The 13,925-nt window shown below is 39.9% G+C and overlaps 1 protein-coding gene across 1 annotated transcript; it reads left to right on the top strand.

Moving 5' to 3' along the window:
* The first annotated feature begins 371 nt into the window (after positions 1 to 371).
* LOC137277646 (chitinase domain-containing protein 1-like) lies at positions 372 to 13,333 on the top strand. The gene is made up of 11 exons (XM_067809483.1): positions 372 to 630; positions 1,929 to 2,072; positions 2,747 to 2,879; positions 3,138 to 3,179; positions 3,786 to 3,892; positions 4,462 to 4,523; positions 5,124 to 5,216; positions 6,177 to 6,275; positions 7,883 to 8,038; positions 8,251 to 8,325; positions 8,713 to 13,333. The coding sequence occupies exons 1-11, from the start codon at positions 514 to 516 to the stop codon at positions 8,852 to 8,854; spliced, it is 1,170 nt and encodes a 389-aa protein (XP_067665584.1). The 5' UTR covers positions 372 to 513; the 3' UTR covers positions 8,855 to 13,333.
* Positions 13,334 to 13,925: the final 592 nt, after the last annotated feature.

Below are 13,925 nucleotides of genomic sequence, written 5' to 3'. Positions count from 1 at the left end.
AGATAAGGCTTCGCGGATTACAATTAACATTCGTTCCCTGGGGACACCGGCTGCTTGAGATATATACAGCACTCAGCTGCGCTAAACGTACCTTACTCTGAACTCAGCGTATTATTCATACAATGAAGTTTTAATTTAGCGTGAGTGAAGATAATTTCCTTTGCTTGATGATGGATGAAATATTACAGATGTTTGGCAGACTGGGTTGTCCACCAGTGATCGTTTGAGTAATCTGTTCCACAGTCACTACATGGAAAGTACGGTAACTGATAATGAAATACAATGGCAATGCTGTAGAGTTATACATTATTTTTACAGGCATTCTCATTGTGTAGAATTCCGAGAGTAACGCCCCTTGGATGCACGTGGACTTTGTTGATATGTCGAGAAGTTAACAGTGTTTATTTTCAAAAGTAACCCATCAAACGTGATTATTTTATTATCAGCCGAACGTACATTAATGTTAGCAAGACTGACATATTGCAAGTGGGATATCCGCTTTCAGCAGACACGATGAGAATGGTTGCTGCTCGCTTATTCGTTCTGTTTGCTTTGACTGGATGTTTACATGTGTCATTGGCCACGCTTTCAAAGAGTGATAAGCCTAAGAAGAGCAAAGATGGCAAAAAGGTAAACAAAAAGAGCAATCAAGCAATCTAACAGCACTAATGCCAAGGTGGCATGTGTTATGATATATTGAGAAAAGGCTGTTGACAAAATAGTTATGGTAACATGAACTTCTCTACTTGAGGCAGAGTAAGTGAGTTAGTTGGATTTTAACTTAAAAGGTCACATGCAACCATGTTGGATAACAACCTTTTTACTGCATATGATGTAATGTCTTTGGTAAGGATTCATATACCATTGTCAAGGAAGTGTAACATGGGTATAAGAATCCATAGCAAAACACCGTCAGTACACCAACCTCAAATTCAAACTTAATTGATTCCCCATAATAGATCAAATATAAATACTATTTTTCTGTGTTTCCATTAGACATGAATTGTAATATTTCATATTTTATTTGAGAATTTTTAGCATCGAAATAAGTTTTGAAATAAGTGCTACACTTTCTTGAAAACTCGGATTGCAAATCTGCAGGTATGGGACCAGTGTATTTTTATTACTGAAGACCCAAGATAATTGTTACCACCAGAAACATCTCTTATTTTCGATCGCAGTGATGTAATCCTTGCTGTGTTACTGTGAGTCACCTTTCTGCTTCAAGCCATGCGAACGTAATCACTGCTATGGGCACAGCACAGCACAGCACAACTGATGAAACCATTGTATCCCCAAGCACTTGGGTGAAATTAGTGAATTGTTTGAATTCTGATTTTGAGCTTTTTTGTTACATCATTTTTTAACTTTATTCATTGAATTTGTATTTTTATGATTTGTTTCTGTAAGTCCAAACCGAAAGGTATCAGAATCTGCAAAGTTGAGATCTTCAACTGTATTTGCATTCTATTACATCTTTAGGACAGCTTGATTTAGGAGGCAATCCAGATATAAAATAGTCCATAAACTTTTGCCATTTTTGTGAAACAAATGGGTATATTTTCGAGAAACATGGAAATATATATAAGTCATTTAAACTCATACGTTTTTTGGCATATCTATGGAATTCAACTCAGCTGGAATATTGCTTGATGTTTTAAACCCTCAACTTTCTCACCAGATCTCCCTGAAACAATATTTATAATTAGTCTATTACTTTGACAATATGGGGACCCTCAAGTTCAACTTTGAGGTTAGTGTACTAACAGTGACATAAATACCAACTGAAATTCTTTGATACTTCAAGAGTTTACACATTTACAGCTGCTTATGAAATAGACAACCCTATCACCCTAGATACTTTATTGTAACTAAATCATTGCAAACTACAGTGTCCAGAGTTTCTATCATGCACTTATATGTTCCAGAGTAAAGTGAAGAGCGTGTCTGAGAGAGGCTTGGTGAAAGAAGACATCACCATCAAGGAGATCATCAAGGAGCATGCTTTGTATAGTCAGTCACTAGTGGATAACAAGGCATTTGGTGGGGAAACACTAGCTTACGTAACACCAGTGAGTTATTGCAATCATCATTTAAGATCAGTCAAGTTTTGATTTTATTGTTTCACAATCTGTGCCATATGGAAAGCCCACAGTTATCTACATAAGGTAAGAATTGTTCTAGATTTTTGTAAGAAAATAGATCCTAAGGAAAAAAACCTTCCATTGTGTAGTACCACAGAACATTTACGTTGGGAGTTTAGTTGCTCTAGTTGTGATCTCTGGTTGATTAGCACGCTGACTATACTAATCCATGTTGGTAACATCAACTACATGCTTCACTGTGGGCCTTCCTCACAGATTAAGTAGTATGACTAATATAAGAACCCCACTCACACACCCACCCATTCACCCAAACACACACACACACCCATCCACCCACTCACACACACACACACACATCCACCCACCCACTCACACGTACCCATCCTCCCACTCATCCACCCACTCACACACCCATCCATCCACCCATCCACTCATCCACCCACCAACTCTCACACACACCCATCCACCCACCCACTCACACGTACCCATCCACTCACCAATCCACTTATCCACCCACTCACACACCCACCCACCCACTCATCCACCCACTCACCCATCCACCTGGCTACTGATTAACTGTGAAAACCAGTAGTTTGGCAAGGACCTTCCAGTTAGACTATAAGATGTTATTTTCAATTCAGTGGAACAACCATGGTTATGATGTAGGGAAGATATTTGGCAGCAAGTTCTCCTATGTGTCCCCAGTATGGCTGCAGATCAAACGTAAACCAGGAGGTGCGTTCGCCATGCAGGGCAGCCATGATGTCGATAAAGGTAGGGCAGTCATCAAGTGTGTCACAGATATAATTTCGGTTGGTTTTAGTGTTAATATTTTCTTCACATTGGAATTATGGAAGACTATGTGGAAAATGAGTGGATGTAATCGCCTTTTGTCACTGTACATCTTGATACTCACATGGATCATGTTGTACCTGTTGCTTTCAATCACAGCATTGTTGCTTGGATGCAACACTGGACAAATACATATTTTGAAACTTTGAAGTTTTGATTATGTCACTCATTTTGTTTCAGGATGGGTGACTGACGTCATTAAAGGAAGAGACACAAAAATGGGTAAAATGAACTGATGCCCTGAATAAATGAACTAGCAATGGCCATTTGGTTGCCTGTGTTAACATGTTAACAAAATGGCAAGATGATTTCCTGCTGAATTTGGGAGGGGGCTTACATGGATAAGATGTCTGTTGTGCCAAAATTAAGTGTGTAGAGTTGTCTTCTTTGATGATGCCAGAATCTGCTGATGACTGGTTTGAATCCTAGACTTGTTCAGATAATGAACCTAGTAGGCTGGTGGAAACCCAACTAGGGCTGATGCAAGAAGCAAATGTACTGTAAGTCCCCTAGCTTCCTGGTATGGTGATCTACCTTCAGTTGTTGGCAGTCTATAGCCTGTTTATATGTTGTATCAGCTTGTGTAGTTAAAATGTTTTGAAATAAAATTACTAGTTTTTAAATTCATATCTGTGATAAACTAGTTCATTTACTATCCTTTGTTGACAGGTTTTTGTAACTTACCTATAATTGTTATCCATATATAACTTTATATAGCCACAGTATGGCTCAAATACTGCCGGTGTGACTTAAAATGTTAACTCACTCACTTTACCAGAGATATCGCCTTGTATGTAAGTAAAATTCCATTACTGACTTTTGTCACAGTGCCACGAGTTTTGTTTGATGGTTGGAGCTACAGTGACTACAAGACAGTGTTTGGTAGTGAGGACCTGATAGAGGATTGCATCAACACTATACTCAAATTCATAAAGGTGAAATGTTTCTTTAAGGAGTTAAGCTAAACATGCTAGATACTGAAAATGACCCGTGAATGTCCAGGGTAGAAAAGGCGTTCAGCAATCCATGCTTGCCGTAAAAGGCGACTATGCTTGTCGTAAGTAGGCGACTAACTGGATGGGGTGGGTAAGGCTTGCTGACTTGGTTGACACGTCATTGGTTCGCAGTTGCGCAAATCAATGCTTATGCTATTGATCACTGGATCGTCTGGTCCAGACCAGTCGACTCAATTGTTTACACACCGCCGCCTTATAGCTGTAATATTGCTGAGTGTGGCGTAAAACTAAACTCACTCACTAGAGATTGACAATGGTGGCAACAGACATGTGACTTGCCAGTGAAAACAGACAACAGTTCAAGTTGGTCATTATGTTATTTCGAGTGTTTCTTGACAACAAAATATCTGATAATTTATTGAATCAACAAAATGGAGAGGGGTCCATTCAGATGTCATTCTGGGAGGGGAGGCAACTTGTAATCGAGAATCAAGTTTCCGAGTTAGCTCACCTGATCACCATGTCATGTTTCCAGTGTACTGTTTCAGAAACAAGGAATGTCTGGAGTTGTGGTGGAAATTTGGTCTCAGCTGGGAGGTCATTTGAGAGAGTGAGTGATATTTACTGACCAAGTTGACATGTTTGACCTGTCATGTTTTGAATGTATTAATGATACGGTACATCTGCTTCCTTACAATGCATTATTATGATATTTTGCAATGACCATTTTATTTCTTTATATTTCATTACATGCATTAAAGCTCAAGTCTTAAACAGCTTTTGTGTCTACTTGTGCTGTGTATGTTTCGTTTTGTTTTTAAATAAGGTTTTACGTCAGGTTTTTAAACAAATAGTCTTACTTGATTCTAGATACTGGTTGTGTTCTCATTAATTGAAATAATCAAAGATTGGTCGCAGTGACAAACTGACCAAACAATGGATCACATTTCTTTTAATCAAACAGTAACTATTTCTTGAAGACTCCAGGAAGTTTATTTTCATCATGTATTAGCATTATTATTAATCATCACTTTATATACATATCTACAATAACAACCTGAATTGGAAAATCAAAAAAATGATGCCACCCTCATCACTTTTGAAACAACACATACCCGAGAAATGTGTAACCAAAATACTGTATAACAAGGGAGACAGTTGGTTATTAAACAACCAACAGTTGGTATTAAAGATGTGTTTTATCTTTCAGAGAACTGGTGCACTTCCTGACACACATGGGAGAGATGTTCCGGTCAGAGAACAAGCTCTTTATCCTCGTCATCCCTCCACCCATGTATGGAAAGTGAGTTGACATTGACACTGCTGAGACTAAGGTTTGGAAGGTTTGGTTATAACCAGGATGGTAAGGTAGTAGGTCAGTCACTGGCTTATCACACCTAAGGCCAGGGTTTTTATTCTTGCATTTGTTTCGTGTGTGAAACCTAGTGCTGGTTGACCAAATTATGATATGACTGGAATATTGCAAAAAATGGCATATGACTGTACTTCCTCTTTCTCAGTCCGGCTCATATTACACAACATTGTACTGATATGTGATTAGGATGAACCTAATTATGGCAGTTGATGGATGGTACTTGGATGTCTCTCATGGATCGCCAGCTTGGAAGACATTTTTCGTTTATCATGTATATCCTCACTCAGAAATATATTAGCTTAATAATGATAGCCTGTAAATATCTGTCTGACTGGACAAACCAGTGATAGATGTTATGAACATCATCCCAAATACATCAAGTATAGTCACACACAGTCAACCAAGTCAACAAGCCAACCACCTGTGCGGAGTTTCACAAAATGACTGTATCACTAATACTGCTGTAAGTCTGTGTTAATATTTAGAAGTTAAGATAGTTGCAAAGTTACGATCATTTTGTGACCCTAAATATTCAAATTACTGTAGACAGTTTCCTAGGGAACTAACACTGAATCTCCACTGACCCATGGGAGACTAACTGTGATTCCTCATTGATTCTGGGGTTAGATTAGGAGCCCAGTACTCTCTAGTCTGACATCTGTATTGGAAGAGGTGGTCAGACTGGGTGACTTGGTGGATTGCCTCTTGTCAGATGCTAACTGTGCTGGACATTGATTTTGACATCAAGCTCTGATGCGACTGATCCAGTCTTGATTATAAACAGCATGTTGCCATGTAATTTTAATATGTTAATGTGTGCACTGTTTGTGACAGTCTTTGTATTCACAGAACATGAAGGAGTTGAACATGTTTACCTGTTCTCCACAGAGACAGGCCAGGTCTGATCTCCAGGAAGGAGTTTGAAGCTTTGGCTCCATTCGTTGATCGGTTCAGTCTCATGACCTACGACTTCTCCAACCCTCAAAGGTAGGTGAGATATGTGTAGTCAGCCTTTCTAAAACACTGTTGTTTTCATGTCAAGGTAACATGACAGCCTCCTTAAACCTCCACATACTGTTGTGTTCATGTCAAGGTAAAATGACAGCCTCCTTAAACCTCACACTGTTGTTTTCATGTCGAGGTAAGCTGACAGCCTCATTAAACCTCCTCACTGTTGTTTTCATGTCAAGGTAGGATGATAGCCACCTTAAACCTCCTCACACTGTTGTTTTCATGTCAAGGTAGGATGACAGCCACCTTAAACCTCCTCACACTGTTGTTTTCATGTCAAGGTAAGGTGACAGCCTCCTTAAACCTCCTCACTGTTGTTTTCATGTCAAGGTAAGGTGACAGCCTCCTTAAACCTCCTCACTGTTGTTTTCATGTCAAGGTAAGATGACAGCCTCTATAAACCTCCTCACTGTTGTTTTCATGTCAAGGTAAGGTGACAGCCTCCTTAAACCTCCCCACACTGTTGTTTTCATGTCAAGGTAAGATGACAGCCTCCTTAAACCTCCTCACACTGTTGTTTTCATGTCAAGGTAGGATGACAGCCTCCTTAAACCTCCTCACTGTTGTTTTCATGTCAAGGTAAGGTGACAGCCTCCTTAAACCTCCCCACACTGTTGTTTTCATGTCAAGGTAGGATGACAGCCTCCTTAAACCTCCTCACACTGTTGTTTTCATGTCAAGGTAGGATGACAGCCTCCTTAAACCTCCTCACTGTTGTTTTCATGTCAAGGTAAGGTGACAGCCTCCTTAAACCTCCCCACACTGTTGTTTTCATGTCAAGGTAATATGACAGCCTCCTTAAACCTCCTCACACTGTTGTTTTCATGTCAAGGTAGGATGACAGCCTCCTTAAACCTCCTCACTGTTGTTTTCATGTCAAGGTAGGATGACAGCCTCCTTAAACCTCCTCACTGTTGTTTTCATGTTAAGGTAGGATGACTGCCTCCTTAAACCTCCTCACTGTTGTTTTCATGTCAAGGTAAGGTGACAGCCTCCTTAAACCTCCTCACTGTTGTTTTTATGTCAAGGTAGGATGACTGCCACCTCTAAACTTCGCACCAGTGTTCAAAATAGCCACTTGCCTACTAGCCCATGGCTAGTAAAAAGCCAGTCAGGCTAGCAAATCTTCACAGACACTGGCCTGACTGGGAAGTGAATTATCTTGGGGTCAGTTTGTAAATACATCCCTCTCCGACTTGAGACATGCAAGGTTATGGTATGATGAATTGTTCATCATATTAGCAGCATAATGATTTATCCGGTGTTTACATTCAAATTTTGTGCTAGTGAATCTTTTTGTGGGCTAGTAATATCCAGTATGTATAGCCCAACTGGCAAGCAATGTTTGGAAACTATTTCCACACCAACGTAGATATGAGCCTCCTTAAAACTACACACACAGCTATTTTATATCATAGAAAGACGGTAACCTGCAATCCCGACACAATTTTCAGTCATTCTGATGTAAGATGGCAGCTTTCCTTTAACTCCTCACACTGTCATATTTCAAACCATATAAAAAGAACATCCTACTATAAACTCCACACACTGTTATTTCCCATGAATTCGTCTCAATGTTTCAGGCCAGGTCCAAACAGTCCACTTGTATGGATGAAAGCATGTGTGGAGATGTTATCTCCCCCTGATTCAGCCCAGTATAGAGACAAGATTCTACTAGGACTGAACTTCTATGGCAACCATTATGGCCCAGGAGTTGGGGAACCAGTCTTAGGAAATAAGTGAGTCAGCAATAGCACGTATTGTATTTTCAGATTTCAAAAGCATAATAAGTATGTATTGTATGTTAACAATCTTTTTAGGCTTTGTGAATTTGAGTTTTTATTTGTAAGACCTTTGAAAACAGAAGTTCCTCTCAAATCATTGATCTAATATTGTGAACAAAAGGTTTATGTTACAGCGCGTGTTATTGAGCCCCATGTTTGTTTTTCAGATATATTGAAATTCTTAAAACCAAGCCAAAGATTTCATGGAGAGAAGATATAGCAGAGCACATAGTTGAATTCAGGTAAAGCTAAATAGATTCCTGTAAAGTGTTAGGACTTTTCATGACATGGAAAAGTGAAAAATGAGAAATCTTCAGCAAAACATATCCACTTTATTTATAATGTGTTTACTCCCTCGTTCACTATTTATAGCCTGAACATGAGAATATGTTACAATTCTTGGGTCTGCTGCAACTGATAGAGCAAAATATGTTTCAATTAAACTCATATTCTATATTTACTGAGGTGTATGTTTAAGTTGAAGAAGTTACTTTTGTAAACATCCTGGAATCTCAATTTCTTGAGGTACTCGTAAACTCCTTCCTAAGTACAGCGAGGCTTTAGTGGCAAGGTCTCAGTGACTGGCAGTGGCAGTGATTGATGCTTAATGATGTTTGTTTTTCTTGCAGTAGCAGCAATGGACAGCATGTGGTGTTCTTCCCCACACTGCACTCAATCCAGATGCGGCTGGACCTCGCCAAACAGCTGGGGACCGGTATCTCCATATGGGAGGTGGGGCAAGGATTGGACTTTTTCTATGACTTGTTGTGATGGATGAGGCTCAGTTTTGTGCACTGATAAACACCTGGATCTTGCTTTGGAGGGTGGGGCAAGGACTGGACTTCTATGACTTGTTGTGATGGATGAGGCTCACCTTTGACACCTCTTATAAAAACACCGAGATCTCGCTGTGGGAAAGGGACAAGGGCTGAACTTCAGTTGTTGTGATGGATGAGGCTCAGCTTTGACACTGATAAACACTGAGATTGTGCTTTTGGAAATGAGGCAAGGACTGGACTTCTTCTATTACTTGGTGTCATGGATGAGGCTCACACCAATGCATGCTTGGATCTCTATATCCGAAAAATCCCAAACCCCCATATCTGCCCTGGAAAGTGAATAGTGATTACCTTGGCATAAGCTCTCTTTCAGCATTCAGAGCAACTGTTCAACAGGATCACATGAAGTGGGCAAAGGTGTGGGACTCACTACATTGAAGCCCTACCCTTCCCCACATCTCCCAGACAGGCACATTCGTTAGGGAGTCTAAAGACAACTTTTACAGACTCTCTGATTTTTTCAAGTCCTTACCTGTGATTTTTCTGTAACCTAAAGCTGTAACCAGTCTAACTATCACTTTCTCATTAGCCCTGCAACAAGTCAGTGAAGTATGAATTTATGATTTTATTTGAATGTTGTTACAAGTTACAATAATATTTATCTTACCTCACACGTATGTAAATATAATTTTCTGTTTGGTTAAGTGCTCTTCTATTACTTTCAGTGTACCCAACTTACAAGCAAAGTACATTTTAATGCCAATGGCAGCTCATTTGGTACTTCATGTTAGTACTTACTTATCTCAAATAACATTGAGTCATGTATGATGCAGTGAAATCAGCGATGTTTTGCAAATGCAAATCAATGGAGGGGAGGTAACTCTAAATCTGTTTTTCTAGCAAAATGTAGCATTGGCTATGAAAAAATTTGCCTTTCATTCCAATAAATGAATTTTACAAAACATTCAAATGTACTCCCGATTACACCGCAGTGACCTTACTAAGACAATGCCTGCATTAAAAGCAGCAAGATGTAAGATTCAAATCGTTTGATTCACACAGGTTGGCTGAAGTGTACGATCCGAATAGCCATGCTTCAAACAGTTCAAAATCAACATTGAGGTGTTCGGTAAGATAAATATGTTGTTCACTGGTCACGAGGGGGCCATGGGTTGATGTACCCTTGGTGTTTGTTTATATCTCAGAACCCATGGCCACCTTGTGACCATCCTCGATATCTCCAGGGTATACGTTCCGATAAGTCTCCACTATACCCTGGACGCATCTACGGCTCTGCCAGATAAATTTATTACCTCCCTTGACTGTCTTTTCATCCAGTCAGGTGTCTACACTGGGAAGTTGAGCGAACCAGTCACAACTCACTTTCATTTTTTTAATTATCTAACCGATTATACTTGGCAACAGAAACCATGCAGAGGTTCTCTGGAAGAGGTAGAAGGCGTTCTTGCATATGTTGTTTTAAAGTTTCGGACCTGTCAATTTGTTTGTATGATTTCCCTAAAATCTGGGACGCACTGTGGGCAAACCTTCGCAGTTGCGACCGCTACCTTTGTTGCCACTGGCAAGCTCTGTTATAACGGCGGCCTAGCTGATTGGCTAGTGTGAGAAGGCGGAACCAGCAAAGGGAGGTAATAAATTTATCTGGCAGAGCCGTAGATGCGTCCAGGGTATAGCGGAGACTTATCGGAAGGTATACCCTGGAGATATCGAGGATGCCTTGTGACCAGTGATCAGCTTATTATGTACATGTTGATATGAAGATGTGATAATCTGTGAAAGTGGACTTGAAATATTCTGTTAGGTTCAAGATTTTCAGGAATTGTTGTTGATGCAAGTTTACTTAACATGAAATGGAATCCAACCCGTGAATTTCTGTATTTGAATGGGTCTCACTATTTTACTGACCAAGAACACTTACAAACTATACCTGCTCTCTGGGACATGTTGGCATGTCACATGTAGGGTCCTGCTCTTGGAACCTGTTTTCATAGATTCATTGTGTGGCTGTCTGCGATCCCTAGTATTTTAGTATGTACAAGATATTTAATTGATTTGAGTAACTTTTGTGGATAAATGAGGTTTTTATAATCTGTACATGTGGGATAAGCAATCACCAGACTCCTGCAGAGTTACATGTATGCATTGAGACAGACTGGTGTACACATTCTAATGTTTTTCATTTGAAATACTAGTATTAAGCTTTAAAGCACAAATGGCTTTTGCTAAAAGGAATGGAAATTGCATCACATATGCTTTACAGTACAAGGAACTGAGTTAAAACAGATTGAAGCAGACAAGTGTAACTGACTCTGTACATGAAAACATATTCAGAAAATGTTTTGAAGAACATTAAATGTGTGGTTTCAAATTAGGTATTATAGGTCTCCAAATCCAGAAATTGGAACTGGCCTGACACACTCCCTTTGGGTGTTTAGTTGACACTATTAACAGTTTTTTTAATCATCTGTACATGATTTCATGTAACTAACTGATTCAGTGGAATGCTTGTTCACTGTTGCTATGAATTTGTATGCTGTTAGTGGGCACATTTTAAGTCAGCACTACTTGCTGAGTAGAGTTGTCTCCCTTAGGTATGTGAGGGCCACTGTGTTAGGTTTCATGCTGCCCTTATCAATATTTCAGCATATCATGGCCATGAGCACTTTAAACGGGCGTCACCCATTAGTGGCCATGTGGGAGATCAGACATCGGGGTGAGAAGCAACTACTATAACCTCCAGACTGCCCTACCACCACACAAACATAAGAAAAACTTGATGATGCTTGAGGGTCTGTTTCTTTGAATGCCAGATTTTCATCAAACTGCCATGCACCTGTAAGACTAGTGTCCCAAATTCCCCTACTGCATTATTTTCCCTTCCGGTTGAGTCCTTTCGTCAGTGCTAAGCTCCAAATGAAACAAGTCTAGATTTCAGTAGGTTCAGGAATCATAATCTCTCATTTCGCTTGTTTTCAATTTTAAATGAATTACAAGGATATGTTGTATTGTTATACATATTCAGAATTCATATGTCACCTGCAGCATAGTAAGACACAGAGCTTGAACAGCACTCGTAAGGAACAGTGAGTGTAGATTGGTAGAATGATTTTATTAACCAGTATCTTTGAGTGTACAAAGTGTTCGGATAAAATTTTTGGAATATTTAGGACAGATCAGTGATGGAAAGCTGTTTAAATTTATCATTCAAAACTCTTGTTGTTCAACAGACATGGGCAAGGGAGGCAACTCTGCTTAAGATTACACGATGCCATTTAGAAAGTGGTCAAATGCAACATATGTCATATTTGGGATTTCACTTTCTTAGTAAAGTACAAATTTCGGCCGTGGGAGCCGTGCCAATTTACACTCATCAGAGGGGTACACAAAGTACGCAGTCTAGACTACCAGTTGTCCGACTTTCATTTTTGTGGAAGTCGCGGTGGCTGAGGGGGCTAGGCGGCTGACTTTGTGTGCTGGCGATTAGGTGCCTGACTCTGTGGGTGCGGGTTCGAATCCCAGATGGGACTCAACCGAAAAAAGTACTAGAATTTGTACTTTAATAAGTGAGTGAGTGAGTGAGTTTAGTTTTACGCCGCACTCAGCAATATTACAGCTATATGGCGGCGGTCTGTAAATAATCGAGTCTGGACCAGACAATCCAGTGATCAACAACATGAGCATCGATCTGAGCAATTGGGAACCGATGACATGTGTCAACCAAGTCAGCAGCCTGACCACCCGATCCCGTTAGTCGCCTCTTACGACAAGCATAGTCGCCTTTTATGGCAAGCATGGGGTACTTTACTAAGAAAGTGAAATCCCAAATATGACATATGTTGAACTCTGCTTAATTCCCACACCAATGGTGCTGTTTGTGTAGCTCCTGGTACAAACGAAATATGTAATCCACTGTAAACATTGTTTCTGGAGCAGAGAGGAGAAACTTAACACTTATTTTTGTTTCTTTGTTGTTTGTTTAATCCTGCAGTATTGAAGCTATATTTGCCTGGAAATAATCATGTCTAGACCAGACTATCCTATGACTGGCATAATGAACCACAATCCCCACAAGTCACCTGATGCCTCCTCTTAATATGGCCAACACTGATTACTGGACACATTTCCAACTCAAAACCCATATCCGGAATGTGATACTATATCTGGAATTCCTGATATGGAAGGATGTTATGTGGAACATTTCAGATAGCTGCAGTATTTGTCCCTTGACAGTTGTTTGGTATCTTCATTTCAATCGTGTATTTCTATTTTTATTGTGAAAATCTGTCTCACTTCAGCGTTGTTTTTTGACCAGAAATAGATGTTGATACTTATAACATTCCACTGAATTATGCAGCCCCGACCTGGCAGTATATCAATTCACTTTGTAGCTATGAATGAATTCATTTATGACTGCAAATTACTGGGGGATGCAAGGAATAAAATTGTGATTGTTTTATTACGAGTTCTGTTTATTTTTCTTCATCACATGCAGTTGCCACCAATAGTGCTAGCTCGCGAGACGTCCTTCGAGGTCTAGGGCGTTCATAATTGTTTAGTTTGTTTTGTACGTTTTTGTACGTTTTCTTCACTTGTTCGAAAATGGGGCCTCTGGTTTATCTGCATCTTGCAACAAGCTAGTTCCGCGGACTGTTCTTACCCACACACCCGTGAGGTCACTGCATTCAACCCAAACGGAATCACATCCTTGATGTTATAGCAGCTCAGTTCAAAACCTAAACACCTAAACCTTTTACGGAGGAATTTATATGAAAGTAACAGTATCTTCAACTTTCACAATATTGCAAGGGAGGACAGATATGGTACAGTAGGCCAAGTTGTAAATCCTGAGATGGTTCACATCCAAGATAATCCATATTTTGAATGCTGGTGTTCCTGGATCACAACGTGCTCGCGATTTTCAAAGGTAAACGGCCGCCACATGAATTGTTTTGGCCTTTCCGTTTGGACACGCGGTCATATGTAAATAAAGCGAACGGAAGGTTTCCATAATCATGATAAATCTACAAAAGGCAGGGTCCATT

Source organism: Haliotis asinina, chromosome 3 (assembly GCF_037392515.1).
Source record: "Haliotis asinina isolate JCU_RB_2024 chromosome 3, JCU_Hal_asi_v2, whole genome shotgun sequence".
NCBI classification, from domain to species: Eukaryota; Metazoa; Mollusca; class Gastropoda; order Lepetellida; family Haliotidae; genus Haliotis; species Haliotis asinina.
This window is presented reverse-complemented; position numbering and strand designations above follow the sequence as displayed.

What these genes read in the sequence shown, in the direction of transcription:
- LOC137277646 (XM_067809483.1), top strand. Translation starts at nt 514, where the DNA reads ATGAGAATGGTTGCTGCTCGCTTATTCGTTCTGTTTGCTTTGACTGGA. An exon ending in CACTAGCTTACGTAACACCA is followed by an intron (nt 2,073 to 2,746) that starts GTGAGTTATTGC and finishes TTTTCAATTCAG; the next exon opens with TGGAACAACCATGGTTATGA. An exon ending in GAGCACATAGTTGAATTCAG is followed by an intron (nt 8,326 to 8,712) that starts GTAAAGCTAAAT and finishes TTTTTCTTGCAG; the next exon opens with TAGCAGCAATGGACAGCATG.